At 40.7% G+C, this 19,391-nt stretch overlaps 1 protein-coding gene across 1 annotated transcript in view; it reads left to right on the forward strand.

Moving 5' to 3' along the window:
* Positions 1-18,272, forward strand: part of LOC124139594 — a 19,253-nt gene extending 981 nt beyond the window's left edge. The window contains exons 2-11 of the mRNA XM_046506768.2: positions 2,676-2,702; positions 3,500-3,579; positions 5,918-5,984; positions 6,773-6,831; positions 7,437-7,532; positions 8,327-8,506; positions 10,564-10,716; positions 14,532-14,577; positions 14,953-15,018; positions 15,775-18,272. Of these exons, the coding sequence (XP_046362724.2) occupies positions 2,678-2,702; positions 3,500-3,579; positions 5,918-5,984; positions 6,773-6,831; positions 7,437-7,532; positions 8,327-8,506; positions 10,564-10,716; positions 14,532-14,577; positions 14,953-15,018; positions 15,775-16,412 (1,410 nt within the window). The 5' untranslated portion in view covers positions 2,676-2,677 and the 3' untranslated portion in view covers positions 16,413-18,272. The remainder of the gene's footprint in view (positions 1-2,675; positions 2,703-3,499; positions 3,580-5,917; positions 5,985-6,772; positions 6,832-7,436; positions 7,533-8,326; positions 8,507-10,563; positions 10,717-14,531; positions 14,578-14,952; positions 15,019-15,774) is intronic.
* The last annotated feature ends 1,119 nt before the right edge of the window (positions 18,273-19,391 follow it).

Raw genomic sequence — 19,391 nt, forward strand, 5'->3', positions numbered from 1 at the left:
CGTCATTGTCAGCATTAATTCAGTTCAGTCATTGCACATGTGTAGCCACAAGGGGGCGTCATGGTCAGTACCTGGTCACACCACCTCTTGCAGCCGTCACTGCTCGACACCTCCTTGGCACAGATTGCACAAGTCGTCGGATTTTTTCGTGGTGAATTCTTCGCCATTCCTCCTGTAAGGCGTTGGCGAGTTGTGCAAGTGTGTGGGAGCGCTGGTGGCGTTGACGGACGCGTCGATCAAGTTCGTCCCACAAATGTTCAATCGGGTTGAGATCAGGCGATTTGGACGGCCATGGATTGATATTGCTGTCCTCATTAACAAGGACATTAACTGTTGCACGTGCTGTGTGGGGCCGAGCGTTGTCATGTTGGAACAGTTGGGAGGAGGTGAGGACGCAGAGTTTGGTCTATGTATCGGTTTGCTGTAAGATTGCCCTGGACAACCACTAACTGTGATCTACCCGTGTAGGATATGGCTCCCCACACCATGACACTCCCTCCACCAAATCGCTCCACCTGTCGAACGCAGTTCGGCGCAAAACGTTCATGTCGACGTCGGTATACACGTTGTCTTCCATCCCGTCGTTGAAGAAGAAAACGTGAGTCATCGCTGAACCAAACGCGTCGCCAGTTCCTGAGATCCCATGCCTGTACTCTGTTGCACCACCGGACACGTCGTTGACGGTGTAGACGTCGCAAGACAGGCCCAACTTTTGGTCGTCTCGCTCGAATTCCCACTTCCCTCAGACGATTTCTGATGGTTTGGTCGGAAATTCTTCGCATACCGGGCACTTGTCCTGCAGTGTCCGTTGCTGTAGCAAATCGATTCCGAAGGTGATGCAACGGGATGTAACGATCCTGAGCAGGGGTGGCCACTCTTGGTCTTCCACTTCTGGGATGATCTTGAGTCGAATTAGTGCGGGTATATCGATCCCATAGTCGAGATATGGTGCTTTGGTGAAGTGTCTTGCAACGGCAGACTGGGACTCACCTGCTTCAAAACGTCAGATGGCGATATTTCGGTCAGCTGCAGTTAATCTTTGCATTTTTCGATCTCCGTTCACGTCAGAAAATTCGTAATGAACTGATGAATTTTGTACGGTCTTTTATAGTCAGTCTCTCTACTCTTGTTTCCAACACTTTGCACGTGCATTGTGCTGAAAACTTTTTTCTGAAAGCAATTTCCGTGCATCCTTTGCAATTTTGCTGATAAACGTTTACAATAAATAATTTGAGATATGTTTGCGCGCAATGAACAACAAACTGTACATGATTAACGGGAATCAAACATAAGAATTGCCTTTATGACGATTGCTGGGAAAAATAATCTAATTGGAATTCTCAAAACACCTATGCGTTTCTTTTTTTGAAGAGTGTAGATACTTTGAGAAACTTATTATCATACATGATCTAAAACGTTACGAGATTTTCCAGCTTTTAATGGCCCGTTATTGCATGCTGAGAAAAACAGGCTAATATCACATCTACTTCGTGTATTTGTGAAACCATTAAAATGACGCTTCTGAATGAGATCTAATTTCACAGATTTAATTGCGGCGTTGTACGACCGAGACCTCTATACATTCGAAGGTATGAATGCTATTTAGCTGGGAAAATTCTTATATAATTTTTAGCGTAGGGCCTTTCGTGTGTGTGTGTGTGTGTGTGTGTGCGTGCGTGCGTGCGTGCTTGTACAAGTCCGGACTAATGCCGATTTATATTTCATGCCCACTGAGATACCATGCCGCAATTTAACGTGGATACCCCATTCGGACACAGTATATTGATTCCGAGCCGACCTGTCCTTGTTTTAGTCCCTTATGCCGAGCGCCAGGCAGGGTAACAACAAGTACGATCTACTCACGTTTTTTTTATGGTTTTGGCTGCGACAAGTAGTGAAATTTAGATCATGAGCTTCCAAGTCCATGCTTAACAACAATTTCCTTTTTGCGAACACCTGGCGTCATCACTGTTTGTTTGTTTGTTGTTTAACGCCGAACTCTGCAATATTCCAGCTATATGACGGCGATCTGTAAATAATCGAGTCTGGACCAGACAACCCAGTGATTAATATCATGAGCATCGATCCACGCAATTGGGATCGATGACATGCATCATCCAAGTCTGACCACCGTGTCATTACTGAAAGTCAGTGATTCAGTTATTTAATTTTCACTGCTTTCACTGCCTTTAACTCCCAACAGAATTTGTCTCGGTGGATAATCGAGACTGGTTATTCGCTGGCGTTGATGTTTCATATATTTGAACAACTTGGATGGAATGCTGTTCGTATGATAAAACCCTAATGAAACCGTTGATGGTTCCTGAAATATATCACTAAACTATTACATTTATTACATTCTCTGGTTGGGACATATTTAAAAATTAGTTTATGGTACTAGAATATAAAAGGGCAAAACAAAAAATGATATCACGTCACTGTTACCTATTTTCTTACATTCTCTTGTTGAGACATATAACAATTTGTTTGTTGTACTAGAGTAAAAAACCCACGTATTTGCCTGAATGTATGTCCCTGAGAATCACGATTAGGCAACACATATATCACGTCACGTATTTTCTCACATTCTTCAAATGGGACATATGCCTCGAGTGTAGATCATGAATACAGACACAAACTCGAGCTGCAACATATCCGTGTTATTTCTGTTTCAGATATGGACCAAGAAGAAGGAGCAAGTGGTATAGTTGTTATTAATTACATAAACTTACTTTCTTACTCACTTATTTTCTGATTTAACGAAGTCAAATCAGGGAATCATTAAATACAAATGTTCACTATATACACCAGTGTTATTAATAACAATCAGCTATATTCCAGCTATATGACAGTCGCGTGTAAATATTCGAGTTTGGACCAAACAGACGTGTGATTGATATTATGAGTATCTACGCCGTTGGGGTAAATGGCACGCTATCAATTAAGCCATTGAGTCTGACCACCCGATCCATTTGGTAGCCCCTTGCGACCAGTGGTCCGTTCCACCGTAGCGCTAATGAGATCGTGATTCCAATACTTTAACATAGAATTATGACTGTCGTTGCGACCAGTGGTCCGTTCCACCGTAGTGCTAATGTGATCGTGATTCCAATATTTTAACATAGAATTATGACTGTCGTTGCGACCAGTGGTCCGTTCCACCGTAGCGCTAATGAGATCGTGATTCCACTACTTTAACATAGAATTACGACTGTCGTTGCGACCAGTGTCCCGTTCCACCGTAGCGGTAATGAGATCGTGATTCCACTACTTTAACATAGAATTACGACTGTCGTTGCGCTACGATCTCTCAGAGGAACGGGATCCAGCATAGGTTCCACGGGGCCTATTGTAAATACCCAATCTGAATATGTACACGTGCCATACCCCGGGAGCCTGTAAAGAAATATGTAACCCCCACTTTGGTGTTTCTTTTCACAATGTCCCTGACGTATGATATTGTCGGTTGTATTAAAATAATAAATATTACTGTTTTAAGGTGCTGCATTTGTAGAAGGCCGAGAACAGGGGTCAGCAAGCGAACCACGACAAGGTCATACAACACTACCACCTCAACATGTGAGTATTTCTGTAAAAAAAATTTGTCCATGCTAGAGAAAATCAGTCTAGAGAGTCTACCCAAACAGATTCCATTTGGTGGGCATAGTAGCTGTGAAAATTATCGGAATGGACCACTGAAAATTAGTGATGATTCAAACCAAGTCGGTCAAGATTGCCACCAATTGCACTACTGATAAACGAATACAAGTATATGTTTACATCCTCATAACGGAAGCCATCGAGCGAAATCCAAAGGCTAGAAGACCTAAAAGGACCACGTGACCCCAATACGTTACAATAGATTTCATTTTTTGCACAAGACAACAGTATTATTACATTATGTTTTAGGAAAATAACTGCAGCATGTTTAGAACGCTGCTGCTAGGGTGAAAACACGATACCGAAAATTTGTTCCACCAATACTTAGAGATTAAAAGTCTCAGATAGGATCAGAGATGAAATCATTCTACTTGTGGATTGAGCAATGAACTGATCCTGGAACATCCGCCAACAAGGTAACTGGGAGCCAGCGATCAGCATCCCTTGAAGATACCATCAACGAGGACGAGCCATTTGTAAATGAGACCGCTCCTTTTTAAAGGTCAGGGCCTACTTTATGGAACTCTCCGCCCCAAACATGAGAAGCATGCAGGACGTAGAAACATTCAAGTCAATGATTAAAACATATCTCTTCAGAGAACCATGATTAATAACTTCTCTAGCAAAGCCAAGGCTTCTGAGAAGGAAACCCTGTGACGATAAAAATAGCACAATGATGTCAGCTACGTTTTTATTAAGCAGCGCTTGGGATGTACGCTCGATGGGGACCTTTAATTCATTAGTGAAGAGTATTATTGAATGATTATGCAAAACAGCTATTATTATAGCAATTATTTTTCATGGAGGTGTATAGAGTGGGTACAATTATGTATTAATTGTTACACCAGAACAGATCATGTGGAGACACTGACATACACTCTTCAAAATAAGAAACGCACAGGTAGATTTTTAGTAAATTTATTGTACCTAATATAGTCGATATATTTAATTAAATATCATAGATACAAATATGAAATTTTCGAGCTCGATAGTCACATGTTGTCCTTGTACAAAGGCATTGAAAACTGTTCTTTGTCATGTCACATAAGGCCACAAGGTTGCGCTAACTCAATATCTCGTGTGACCGCCCTTGGCAGCAATGACGGCTCTGCATCTCCTCAACACTGACTGGATACGTGTACGAATTCTGTTCTGCGGAATTCTGCGCCATTCTGCTTGTAACGCGTTGGCCAGTGGTGGGAGTATCTGCGGCGTGTTCTGACGTTGACGTACACGTCGATCGAGTCCATCCCAGAGGTGTCCGATTGGGTTGAGATCTGGAGATCTCTGGAGATCAGGGCAAGACGTTGATGTTGATATTATGAAGGTAGTCGACTTTCCTGTTGAAAAAGCTCCCTCTGGCAGTCAGTGATTGGAAGAAGATGGGGTTCAAGATCTCCTGGTGAAGGATATGGCCTCCACACCATGACACTACCGCCACCGAATTTGTCGAATTCACGTACACAATGTGAGGCTTAACGCTCATTTCGACGACGATAAACACGCTGTCTTCCATCTCGCCGGTGAGGAAGAAATCGTGATTCATCGCTAAACAACACTCTCCAGTTTCTCAAATTCCAAGGCTGTAAGTTATGGCGCCAACGCAATCGTCGCTGTCGGTGGATCTGTTGCAGTACAGGGACGATAACTGGTCTTCTGGGTCGTATTCCAGCCTCGCGAAGATGGTTCCTGACAGTCTGGTCCTCAAACCAGGGATGCGTCCTGGAGTCTCCGTAGCTGTGGCATTGCGATGACGTAGATGGAACAGTCGAATGTAGCGATCCTGTGCAGGGATGGTAACTCTTGGTCGGCCGGTTCTCGGACGGTCTGCAGTGGACTTGAACTATTGGGATACGTCCTATGGCGATGTTTCGATCGGCGGCGCTGAGCCTCGGCATCATTTTCGAACTTGAAAAATGTTGACAATTGAATGACAATTATTCGCTTATATGCTTGCCTTTTTATAGCCACTACCACGAGTTACGAATGTCACAAATTGCACGTTCATTTTTCTTTACTGTTTGAACAAGTGTGAAAACAATGCCGTTTAAGACATTGAAAATCGACAATGTCTGCGTTTTGACGCACAGTATGTCGAATATCAGGCCACCAACATTTTCCAATAACATATATCCAATTAATATACCGGATTTATTGTGTAGTCAGGTTACATGAACTACATACTACCTGTGCGTTTCTTTTTTTGAAGAGTGTATGTTAATATTGCAATGTGTAAGATTTCACTTCTCCACATCAGGGGCGACAAGGTATATTGTCTTCACGTGGTGAGTGGCTGGAGAAAGAAGTCAGGAATCTGCGAAGTAGTAAGACCATTTGAATATCATCTTGTCATCTGAACGAAGTGTTTTCAAGTGTTGTATGTCATGACTACGCATAAACGAAACATGGACGAAAACTCTCATAATTATGACAATCATTGCAATGTCCATGCAGTGATTAAGGTGAGGTGAGGTGAGGTGAGGTGAGGTGGGGTGGGGTGGGGTGAGATGAGGAGGTGAGGTGAAATGTGGTTTTACGTCGCGATCAAGATTATTTCACTTGTGTAGCGTCGTGCATGCATTTGTGTGTCTGTGCCTGTGTGTGTGTGTGTGTGTGTGTGTGTGTGCGTGCGTGCGTGTGCGTGTGTGTGTGTGTGCCACAGTTTAACATGGATACTCCACTCATACACAGTATACTGACTCCGAACCGATGAATCCTTGTTTCGTTAACGTGACAACAAATACCCTCATTTAAAGTCTTTTGGTACGACGTGGCCAGGGGATGGAAGGATAGAAACGCTGATCTTTCTTTCCCCTACGCCACAGAGACTGTCCAGCAATGATAGAAAACTTATTGATCTATTTGCAATGTTATTGAATACCTCACTTTGTAAGCGGCATTGATAATCTCCACCACAAGACTTTTTGAACTGTCTTTATTAATGGTACAGATTAATGAAATAAGTAAGGAATCATCACGATAATATTGTTTTCATGGCTAAAATGTAAATATTAAATCCTATTTCTTATGGTGTAGTCGGAATCGTTCAACGAACTCCGCTTTCAACAGAGATTTCTTATGATTATGGAAAGTTTTGTCGCTTTGTTTCCAGTGTTGGAGGCGCTTCAGAATCGTCCCCAGGAAACACCAGGAAGTTCGAACAGTGCCAGAGTGAGTTGATTCCTGTGAAATGCAGTCATTAGAATCAGTCCTTGCACTACAAACATGTCCATTCGTTGATTGTATAGATTATACATGCTGTTCAGAAAAGGGTGAGTGAGTGAGTTGGGTTTAACGCAGCTTTTAACAGTATTACAGTTATATCACGGCGTGTCAGCCTCATGTGGGAGGAAAGCCCGATGTGATGCAGGTCTCAGACGTTTACCATTTCGGTGAAACCCACGTGCACGGGTATAGTGCTGACAAACCTATAAACGTAATCGGGACGAACCGGGATTCGAACCCACAATCACAGGTTTCTGGCGTGCCCAAGGGACGCAACTCTGCACAGCGAATCGCCTTAGACGACTGGACCACCCGTGCCCCGTTCAGATAAAAGACATATGATGACATATACAGTAATACTTAAAAATGTGTATCATACAGATCAGAAATATGACTCTTAAAATGGTGACGAAACCAATTGAAACCATTTCTTGAAATATTGTATGAGAAAACAGTGATTTTTCAAATCAAATGAGTTTGAAAACACTGCACGAAAAGTTTACTTTATCAGAAACAATATAACAACGTATTGATTCTGTTTGTGGCAAAAGGACATGGTGAGGGAGCTCGAGGAACGTGTGGATGAGTTGGAGCGGAACAAGACAGCGCAAGAGGAGAAGCAGACACAAGCACAAACCCAACAAGTGGTATGTACACTGGAAGAAAAACTGTATTTTCCTTATTTCGAAAGTACATTGAATGAACGATAATTTTGCACCAATGGGCTAATTTCCGAGAAAATTATTTCCGTTTGAAGAATATTTATTGTTTCTTTTGTTATTGTTTATTGGACAATTTTTGTGTTTTCTGTATGAAAATTTAGAATTGACATTTTGTTAGATGGTATTTTAGTTTGGAAATTACACATTTTGTGTAGTGGTACATGTATGTCCTGTCAACAGTTATGAGTTCACAAACAAGCATATGAAGCTAGTTAGTCTTGACGGGTAAGGCATAGCGACATTGAATCACCCTATGGCCCATGGAAGCATGATAGACACAGTCTAGAGATGCTTCTTAATGAAATAACTTGCCTAAAGCACATTCGCGAACTACAAAAGTGAAAACGAATAAATGCGTGGCATCAATGGGCTCATATAGTCCGTGCAGGATTTGCTTTACCATCTCCGTAGATTGTTACTTAAACACATTCATGATCTGATTGGTTGGATAATTCAATTTGTTCAGTGTGAACGGGTGCATTAAATTGTTGAGACTTTTTTTTATAGCACCGTGTCCTTTCTTGGACAATGTGAATCTTCAAACAGAAAATAACATGCGGGAGATTCGCGTTTCAATGAGATAAGTTGATAGATATCTGGCGATGGTTTATAAATCCCCTTTGTCAAGAGGATTTGGATAGTTTATGTAATGCAATGTTTTTTTCAGCCGCTTGGAAACAGTGGCTTTGACAATGTGCGTTTTTCTCCAAATGTCCCAGGACCTAGAGAGGCAGATTAAAGGCACGCTGGGAAAGGTATCTGACCTGGAGATGCGTGTCAGGAGACTAGAGGCTGCCCGACCGAAGATCAGGAATGTCAGGACAGCCGAGATGAAGAATTTCCAGAGACCTCGTGTCAAGAATAAACAAGAAATCGGCCATACGGGTCCTGACAAAGTGGTTTGTCCAATTTTTATTCTGAACCATAGAGCTGAACGGTAAAAAGTAACTGTGCTCCATGTAAAGTGGTGTAAATGCTATGTTATTGAAAATAACACCATAATGTGGTCATTTGTTTGATCGATCTTTTATCATAACGAATTCAGAAGACAGAACCCATACCTGGTAACAGGAGATACAGCGACATGCACCAACAACCCCATTAACAATGCCAATATAGGGTGTGACCACCATTTGGGTTGATACAGGTGAACAGCGGTGGCGCATTGACGAAACTAGATGATTGATAACAGCCTGGGTCATGTTGTTTAAAATGTCAACCCAAAATTGACCAAAGTGATCTGGAGTTAATGGCTGGTTCTGGTCCTATCGTAGGCGTCGGTCAATCACATCCCACACGTGTTCTATGGGGGAGAGGTCTGGAGAAACAGCCGGCCATGGCAGTTCTGCAATGTTATCCTGCCTCAGTTCTGTAACAACAGATCATCCTGCTGCAACGTGACGTTACGTCCCTGCATTTGCACAAAGGGTAAAACATGATTTTAAACGCTGTCGTCCATAGCATACGCCATTCAAAGTGCCATTACGTTGATGAGTTGTGTTTTCCCATGAATTGTGATGCCACCCCATACCGGACAACAGTATAACACAAGCGTCACTAAAACGTTCTCCCGGACGCCTGAAGACCCTTGCACGATAACAGAGCTGACCAGATGAAGGCTGGCCTCATCTGCGAACAGTTTACTTTTCCAGGCTTGTCTTCTGAACATCAGATGCTGTCTACACAAAGCTAGGTGTTCCTGATGTTACGTGGAAGCAAACTTGGGCGTATCGATGGAGGTCAGTGCCGGATGTTGTGCTCCCTCAACCCCGATTGTGAAGGGGGCTGCCACTGATTGGCCTCAACCCAGGAATTGTCCGAGTTGGTAATGAAACAGTTTGGTATCGATTCCGTAGATGCACCAACAGAATATGGTTTTCTTGTTGCCGTGACGTCACACAAGGAGGACCGGCCCTTTACAAGTGATGATTGTTGCCCTGCTGTAGATAACGTCTCAACAGAATTGATATCATGTTTCGATGAACATTTAAGTTACTGTCAACTTCGTTTTGGGCCCCACTGTTTGCAGCATACCCACGGTGAATAGACGTTGATTTTCAGCAAGCCGAAGCATTGCGTAAACGTTATTTACGGTTAAACTAAATTGTTTTTATGACCACCTGAGCTAAACAATCATTGTGTGCTGTTCACGTTAAAAAACATAATCATAATCATAATCATTATCCCAACAAACACGCAAGCATCCAAATTGTGCGACATGTATTATTAACGAGCAGATTGTGAGTCCAACATATGTATTTAAAGATTTAATTTCAGAATTTTTTAATTAGACTGTATATGATGCACAATTACTTTTGATTGCATTCAACTCGGGTTAAATAAGGCAAAAACATGTTTTTTTTTGTAATATGCCAAAGGGTTCCACTGCTTGCTTTATTCACCTAATGTATTTATTACTGTTGCAACTCGGTAGGAAGAATAAAATTTTTATTTTATTGAACAATTTGAAGATTTTTGGGTTAGTAAATGCAAATTAAATAAAAAACCTAACCCAAGCATAAACAATCGTTATCATTTAAATTATGTCAGTTCACATTTCCTTCCAATTAAAACGAATACGAACACCTGGTGTCATCATATACTTTAGACAAGGGGCGGTCGGGTAGACTTGTGGTTAAAGCGTTCGCTCGTCACGTCGAAGACCCGGGTTCGATTCCCGACATGGGTACAATGTGTGAAGCCCATTTCTGGTGTCCCTCGCCGTGATATTGCTGTAATATTGCTAAAAGCGGCGTAAAACCATACTCACTCACTTTACTTTAGACAGCTATTTTGCTCTTTACGCCCAGTGATATCTGTTTCAGAAGATACTCAAGACTGGTTAATCTCTGAATAACATTGACGTCTGGCAATAAGCAAGACATACAAAACATGAGCTTTTATCAATGGATGTTATTGATTAATGGTGTGAACAGTTTTATTCCGAATGCACTAGGATATAGGAAGAGAGGCTAAAGGCGCATCAACAAGAGCGTCTAAGATAGCCACACGAGTCGACCGCCTGGGACCCAATGCAGGAAGAAGGGACAAAGTTGAGAAAAGACATGGAATGATGCACTTTGGCCAGGGGAGTGGCGCTCACAAAGTGGTATGTGTTAAAATTAGTAGCTTAAAAAATTGGTAAATATGTCATTTAAAGTTTGGTAAGAGTGTGTGTATTTTCCACATTTATGTCCAATGATTTCTTCTCGTCTGGACCAATGGACACGTGAAGATCCGGGGTAGAACAGGTCTTCAGCAACCCATGTTTGCCATAAAAGGCGACTATACTTGTCGTAAGAGGCGACTAACGGGATCGGGTGGTCAGGCTCACTGACTTGGTTGATGCATATCATCGATCCCAATTGCGTGGATCGATGCTTATGATGTCAATCACTGGATTGTCTGGTTCGGACTTGATTATTTACAGACCGCCGTCATATAGTTGGAATATTGCTGAGTGCGGCGTTAAACAACAAACAAACAAACAAACACTGGACCAATGAAGCTGAAATTTCACATGCTTGTTCCCATCAATGACAACTGAGTTTATTCAAGAGATTTAAACACTATTTTCAATATGGCTACCCGAGCAGCTGCATTGAAAATCCTGGTGATGGCTTTGGCATGTAACCTACCGGGCAAAAGGAAGTATACACTTGAAAATATAACGTCATCAAAATGTTACTGTCTGAATCGCCTGAAAAACTACAAACTTAATGTCTAAAAACCCTATGATACCAGATTCAAATAGATCACCATAGAATAACCATTTCTTGTTTGTTTCAAATATGGGTGTATACTTTCTTTTGCCCGGCAGTTTTTGTTTCTACTTATGATGACGTCATATTTTGTTCAGTCCATATAAAGGATTTTAGGGTGATTTTTGTGGAACAATTCGAAAACTTGTTGAACGTAATGCACGTTGCAATGATGTTATGTAATAGTACATTCAGTCATTCAGATACAAGGTGGGAATATAACTACTTGTTTCGCATTAATATCTTTGTCCTCCGTATTTATGTAGAAAATATTTGAATGAATACCTTTGTCCTCCGTATTTATGTAGAAAATATTTGAATGAATACCTTTGTCCTCCGTATTTATGTAGAAACTATTTGAATGAATACCTTTGTCCTCCGTATTTATGTAGAAAATATTTGAATGAATACCTTTGTCCTCCGTATTTATGTAGAAAATATTTGAATGAATACCTTTGTCCTCCGTATTTATGTAGAAAATAGTTGGATAGTGATGCTGAGCGCAACGTTCATTTAATAAGATGCTGTGACATCTTTTACTGCAGACTACATATCCAAATGGCCTCAACTGCCACGACGCTGACAATAATATAACATTTTCCCAGCTTAATAGAATTCTTTGGATTTGATAAAATAAATCGAGGTCCGACTCGTACTCTGAAATTAGATCTCGTCCAGAAGAATCATTTCGATTTGTTGATTTCAAACTCAACAGAAGGAAAATGATAGCTTCACAAACACACGAGGTGTGGAGAAATGTAATTTCACGAGTTAAACGTAGTAGATGTGATATCTTTTTCACAGCATTTAGTAACAGGCCATTAAAAGCCATTAAATCTCACGGGATAAAACAAACTCCTTTTATAAGAATGGCCAACGATCTAAGTCAATATATTTTAATTCTTGAAAGAATAACAAGTTAGGGAACGCGAATGCAAAACGCAAAAGAGGACCAACAGGACTGGAAGGAACGCTGAAATAGTCAAGATGTCTAAGTTTCCCGAGCAATTCCACGGAAGGACATCCTCAATGCGGCTTGGGTCCTTTCTTGTCGCCACAGAAAGATAATAAAATCTTATTATACTCTAAGTCTGAGTATTGAATACAATACATTTTTCAGATCGTATAACACACAGGGAGGAAGTTGGGAGGATCTTTAACGATTTACTCAAATTACAATTATCTACACACACTCTGTGCGCTTGAGAAATTATCAATATCTCTCTCTCGCTCGATATTGGTAGTTCAAAGCATGTCTGTCTGCAGAATTTTAGCACTGTTGCTGGATGCAGGTCTCCTCAGATAAAAGTTTCAGATTGAATGTACTGGTGGCTCCTTCAGGTTTGGTCCAGACAAGGTTTCTGACGAGACTGAATTGTGAGGCTTTGCATTCATGAGCAACCCCCAAATGGCTAGGCATGAAGACATTTTCCTTGAAAATCTACAGTATCAAGGACTTAAGGCTCGAGCCTTTGTTGGTCTCCTAAGATGAATCTCCCCCGTTTCCCGTTCCCGTTGTAAGACATGCAGTTGTTATCTAGGGCGAGTAGTTCGGAGGCTCTGGAGGCTGAAGTCAATATCAACAACATAGTGACCTTCCTCCACAGACCCTTATAAGTCAGATTGGCGTTGTTGCCCCGTTTCGAGACGAGGTGCAACCCAATTTGGCCAAGTTTAACTTAAGCTTCAGGTAAATCGATGTTCTGATATCGTTCAATAAGCATCAATTAGCCACTGATTTATCCGCCTGAACTAGAAATAAGGGAGACCAGTGAGACCTCCTCATCTGTTTCATATTTAGATCTATGCATATAGATTCAAAGTGACAAAACACTCCCCACAAAACTGTATGACAAGAGGAATGACTTCAACTTTCCAATAGTCAACTCTCCCTTTATGTCGAGCAATATTCCTGCAGCACCAGCCTTTTGTGTTTACATTTCCCAACTTTTCAGATACAATCGAGCATCCTCTTTCTATCAAGATTCCCTTTATGTCGAGCAATATTCCTGCAGCTCCAGCCTTTTGTGTTTACATTTCCCAACTTTTCAGATACAATCGAGCATCCTCTTTCTATCAAGATTCCCTTTATGTCGAGCAATATTCCTGCAGCTCCAGCCTTTTGTGTTTACATTTCCCAACTTTTCAGATACAATCGAGCATCCTCTTTCTATCAAGATTCCCTTTATGTCGAGCAATATTCCTGCAGCTCCAGCCTTTTGTGTTTACATTTCCCAACTTTTGAGATACAATCGAGCATCCTCTTTCTATTAAGATTTCAAAGAGCGTCATCCGACTCTTACTCAGCAGTACTTTGATCAGGGTTACAACATTGAAGGCTTCTGTAAAGCTTTCAGAAAGTTGAATAGTAGACATCTGAAGGACATGTGTTTGTGACATGTGCCACCGGTCGGGCAGCATCTGCTATCTTTTTAGGACACACCTGCTATCATCACTCACTTATAGTGATTCATAAACACATGCTAATAAAATAATCGGAATCGTACAATCGAAATTTCTGTTGGATATGAAAACTGTTTTGTTGCTTTTTGATTTGACAAATAGGGAGATAAACTCTAGGCAGGTTATGAATAATGGTCTTTATGGTATTTTAAGATTTATTCCGAGAGGGTTCAGTTTCAGAATAGTCAGAAGCTCTCCGGTCTGTCATCAGACATCTGATCAGAGTCCAGAAGTTGGAGAATCTAACAAGAGTCGTACATTTTTTCTATTTCTTTTACTGCCAGTGGACAGTCCTGCCTCCTGGCGAGACGATAGACCTGAGCCATGTCTGGACCATCCACTTGGTCGTTCGACATTGCTCCAACTTTGGGAGATTCGAGTGTAAAATTCTCTAGTTTTTCCCTTGTCTTGTCCTCCACCTATTTACCAGATAGAGACTTTGAGCGACTTATAGTCATACAAACTGAATAAAAACATCAAAACTTACAAAACTTTATCGTTACAAAATTTCTGGCTTTTAATGGCCTGTTACTGAGTGTCATGAAGAAGGTACCAATATCACACCTAATAAGTTTTATGAAGTGAAATTCTATGCATAGCTGAACTGGACTAGAGAATAGAGATTAATACATGAAAGTTGAGGGTGCTGTTACATATGTCATTATTGTATATATGCCCTGATTCATTCTACCTATTTCAGCTATCACGTGATACAGTCCTATTCAGGTCTCTGAACAATAACAATGGTAAGCAGCGCATCATATCATCTCTAAAATACACTGACAAAATACAAACAAACTTTACTTGAAAGGTCGTGGGTGGCTTTTTATTCTTTCTCAGCATTTAAAGGCATGTTTCCACTTACCAAAGTTAATGTTCCTTTTCTTTGTTTCTGGATCAGGATTATACAAATATTTAAAAACCTTTATTTTTTTCTATCTAAATGTTAAAATTTCGAAATATTTTGAAATATATTTTCACACTAATAGCCAACTATTAGTGTGAATGTTTCAAGTTGCTCCTTCACCATTCCATGACCTGCTCATGTCGTTCAATATGTAAATACATTAATTGTTCCTTTGTACAGCATCAGTGACTATTTTCGTTTCCTTGTTTTAAAGATGCATCAGACCACGGTGGCGGTGTGAGAGAAATATCCCTGACTGGCATCTCTAGATCTGTACTGTGTAAGTAATGTGCAGTCAGTGGTTCCATAGCTCCGAGCTGTGTCAACATCGGACTCATGTTTGTATGTTTGACAAAAATATGAGGGGTAGTCTATCATTCAGACCCTGAGACAATATATCCAATATAGCCCATGCAAGTCTATTTTAGTTGGCAAGTCTAGAATACTGCAGTTTAATGAAGAAAGAAAGAAAAAGTTTTCGGTAAAATATTTTAATTTCAGAGACAAGATGTTAGTCTACCCGTGGGGATTCCGGGTAGCAATTTTGGTCCCCAGCATTCTATCGTAAGAGGTGCCTAAATGAATCGAAAGTTCGGAGACTTAGTTGAGTGCATGCGCCTCTATGAAACATGAGGATCATATCCCTGATATGTCTTTAGTTGTATTTGTATAATGGTTTTAGGATAAAGTTTCATGACAAACTTAAATTGTATTTCGCCCACCGAGGTTTTAACTGAAAAGGGCCTCTTAACTTAAAAGAAGCACTTGTGGCCCAGTCGTCTAAAGAGCCACAATTCGCTGTGCAGAGTTGCGTCCCTTGGGCATGCCGGAAACCGTTACTTATAAAGCTTTCATCCTTTACATTGTTCTATTTCATCCCACCATACATTTAAGATATCACACATGATATGATATGTTTTGCAATATTGTTATATAATTTTGCGACCAAATACCCTATAATTTTGTGAAAACAAACCAGTAATTGAAAATTACATTTCATAAAGCGCTTGTACTAGACGGTTTTCTCCACTGCCAGGTCCATTACTTGGCCTTGAAATACAGGAACACAGGAGCAGCAGAGGTGAACTAAATTCTTTACACAGACACAAAACCCCCCTCGACAAGCCCAAGAAGATGTGTGCTACCACAGCGGTTCCCAATAACGATGATCCACAGTACTGGGAGGTACAAGCTGCTGTCAAACTCCTTGACCTGCTCAAGCCAGGGAACACCATCTTTGAGACAACCTTCAGCCAACAAGTGAATGAGGAATACAGGACCCTTGACAGTCAGAACATTGTGAGGCTTAGTCTCTCTTACTGCACGGACCATGAGAGAATCTGCATCATGGTGACGAAAGGACGAGACATATACGTGAAGCACACCACTGACTTCATTAAGAATATCAAAGACGTCCACACATGGACCAATTTCGGAATAGGTATTCTTGTTGATAGGAAGGAGAAAAGGGTAGTTTTTCTCAATCTGAGACAGAATGTTCTTTTTGCTGTTGTCAAAGACGTTGGTTTTCAAGAAGATTTGCGGTCAGTGTTTGGTATTGTGATTTGCACGACAGGGAACAGGTCCTTAGTAAACATGACACTTGTTAGTGGTTCAGACATAGAGATCACAGGGCGGAAAAAGAAATTGATTGAAAAAGCGATTGAAAAATAAACTCCCCTCTACCATCATGGAGGAAGCAGAAGACAACCTTCGACATTCTCTGGCATTGTCTTCACGCTGCTTTTAGAACCTAAATAAGAATGTTTCGAAAGTTCGGGAGAATATCGTTTTCATTGTTAAATCCCCTAGTATTGTCTTTAGGTTACGTTTAGACCGGGGTTATGAATTTCTCCCACCAGAAGCATAGGGAGAATATATTTTCGATTATAGCATTAATATATATAAATAAAGCGGCACAACCCTTTACATATCCAATAGAAATCTCTTCATAGTCGATTGTTTAATTCCGACTATATCATGAGCCTGTGTTTATGAATCACTAACAACTAGTCATGATACCAGGGGTGGCGAAAAGGAGAGCGTATCCTGCTCCACCCGTGGCACCCGTCACAAAGACATGCAAAGGCAAGTCAAATGTTCACCCGAACAAATATGGGAACATATGGTACAAGGCATAATAGGGAATTGCAGCGGACATAATTTTTGTCACTGATGCGTCATATTTGGAAATGTCCTCAAGATGTCTACCATAAAGCTGTTTTATATAAAACAACTTTTTTTTATATCCGGAGACCTCCACCTCCTTACATTTTAACTTATTTTGGCAGTTAATATGAAAACAAAGTAACACAATTCGTCCAAACAAAGTCTTTGTTGAATTACAATGACTGGATGTCATCACAAAACTGATTCTCAAATGTCAAGTGTACATTTAAATAGATTATCTCTATCAAAAGTTGAGTAGTATACATATATGGATATGGGAGTGCACAGTCATGTTGTCTCACATTTGCCAGATGTATTGAGGATCCACAGAAAGGTTGACGGCTTGGGGCGAGACTGGAAATAAATATCCAAACAAAAGACAATTACACTTTTCATTAATGGTGGTTCAGGGGTTCTTCCCGCCAAAATATTACCATGGTATCATGTTATATGCGCTTGAGGTTTTCATATTGCCCTTGGCTTACGTCATTGTTCTTATGGAAGTCACAGATATAGGTTTACAAAAGCGTCTTGCTAAGTTTTATTCTTACTGTAAATATATAACGTCACTGCAAGAGAATAAAGGGCAAAATTGCTGTGAAAATTATATGAATGACCACTGAAAATCAAAAAGTTTAAGCCCGCATTCACACAGTTTGCATACAGTAAGTATTCATTGCCTGACGCCGCACAGAGAAAAATTATCGGGTTTGGCCATTTGAGGGAATATGAATAGTTTACCATTGGAGATTCTGTACTCGAGATAGTACATAGTAATACATATCTGGGTATACAACTGTCTTGCTCAGGCTCTTTTTATTCAACTCCGAAGACGTCAGCTCAGCAGTCTCTAATGCTGTTCGAATAATAGTCTTCACTGAAAGTTTCTCGCTTTACCAAAATGTCTGTTTTCGCATATTTGACGCACATGTTATGCCTGTACTGTCTTATGCAGTTGAAATATGGGCATTCATCGCTCCCCTGACATTAAAACTGTCCATGATCGCTATTGTAAATTATTTCTGTGTCCAAACAGAGGTTCTCCAGAGATAGTGGCTAGAAGAATTGTCAACATGTTTTCTATTAAGTGTGTACACATGTAAAGTTCATAAAGTACTGGTTGAGATTAATATCACAAATGTATATGTCTATTCTTAAACAGACAAATAGTTTTCGGTATTTAAGAACAGAGATTCGTAAAACATGTTGGGCCTCTAATATTAAATGTGTGTTGTATTCATGAGGTTTGCCTGCCACAAGGTTTGTTTGTTGTTTAACTCCGCACTCAGCAATATTAAAATTATATGACGGCGCTCTGTAAATAACCAAGTCTGGACCAGACATTCCAATGATTGACATCATGAGCAATGCATTTGGGATACGATGGCATGCATCAACCTTGTCAGCGAGCCTGTCCACCCGATCCGGTTATTCGCCTTTTACGGCAAGCAAGGGTTGCTGAAGACCTATTCTGATCCGGTTCTTCACGGGTCGGAGTGCTACAAGGTGTGGCCCGGAGAATAGTTCTCCATGACCTTTGTGAAATGAGAGAGATACATGGACATGCAGGTTGACACTAGCCAAGATGACCAAGATGAGGATGATGATGACCCTCCGACAAGGGCAGGGAGCCTGCGTAATGACGTGCCAATGCAAGAAATGTGTATGGTTCTCAAACTTGTCTGTGGTATAATATCATGCATCATCAATCCTCATAGGGCACCAACATCTGTATTATAAAACTGATGATGATTTACATGTTGCAATTTGTATTATTTAATCTCTGAATAAAGGCAAAACACCTCAATTACGCATTTGTTTATTTCAGAACAATGTGGTGACAGAAAAGAAAAAAACCTAGCCTTATCAGTTGCACAATTGGCACTAAACGTAATGGTTCTGACAGGAATCTTAATCAAGGAAACAGTTGTCATATTGTGACGAGGAAATTCAGCATGTCATAGGGTGCTGACAAATAGACTGTCAGCACTGATAAGACCAAATGGTTGGTTGGTTGGTTGGTTGGTTGTTTAATGCCGCACTCAGCAATAGTCCAGCTATATGACGGCAGTCTGTAAATAATCGAGTCTGGACCAGACAATCCAGTGATAAATATCATGAGCATCGATCCACGCAATTGAGATCGATGACATGCATCAGCCAAATCAGCGAGCCTGGCCACCAGATCCCGGTAGTCGCCTTTTAATGCAAGCATGGGTTGCCGAATACCTGAGTTGCTGAGTGCGGCGTTAACCAACAAACCAGCCAACCAGCCAAATCATGTTGTGGGAGATACCCTGAATATATCTATGCCTACAAGCGTTGTATAAAATATTGGTATAAATCATTATCCATGCCAGACTACGACTACCAAAGATATGCTATAATATGATATTGTTACATAGGATTCATAGTAAAAGTAATTGGGCTTCAAAGTTAAGAAATGTATTATTTAAAATGGGATTTGGCTATGTTTGGGATAAT

Source organism: Haliotis rufescens, unplaced genomic scaffold (assembly GCF_023055435.1).
Source record: "Haliotis rufescens isolate VD_foot unplaced genomic scaffold, xgHalRufe1.0.p SCAF_9, whole genome shotgun sequence".
Lineage (NCBI taxonomy): Eukaryota > Metazoa > Mollusca > Gastropoda > Lepetellida > Haliotidae > Haliotis > Haliotis rufescens.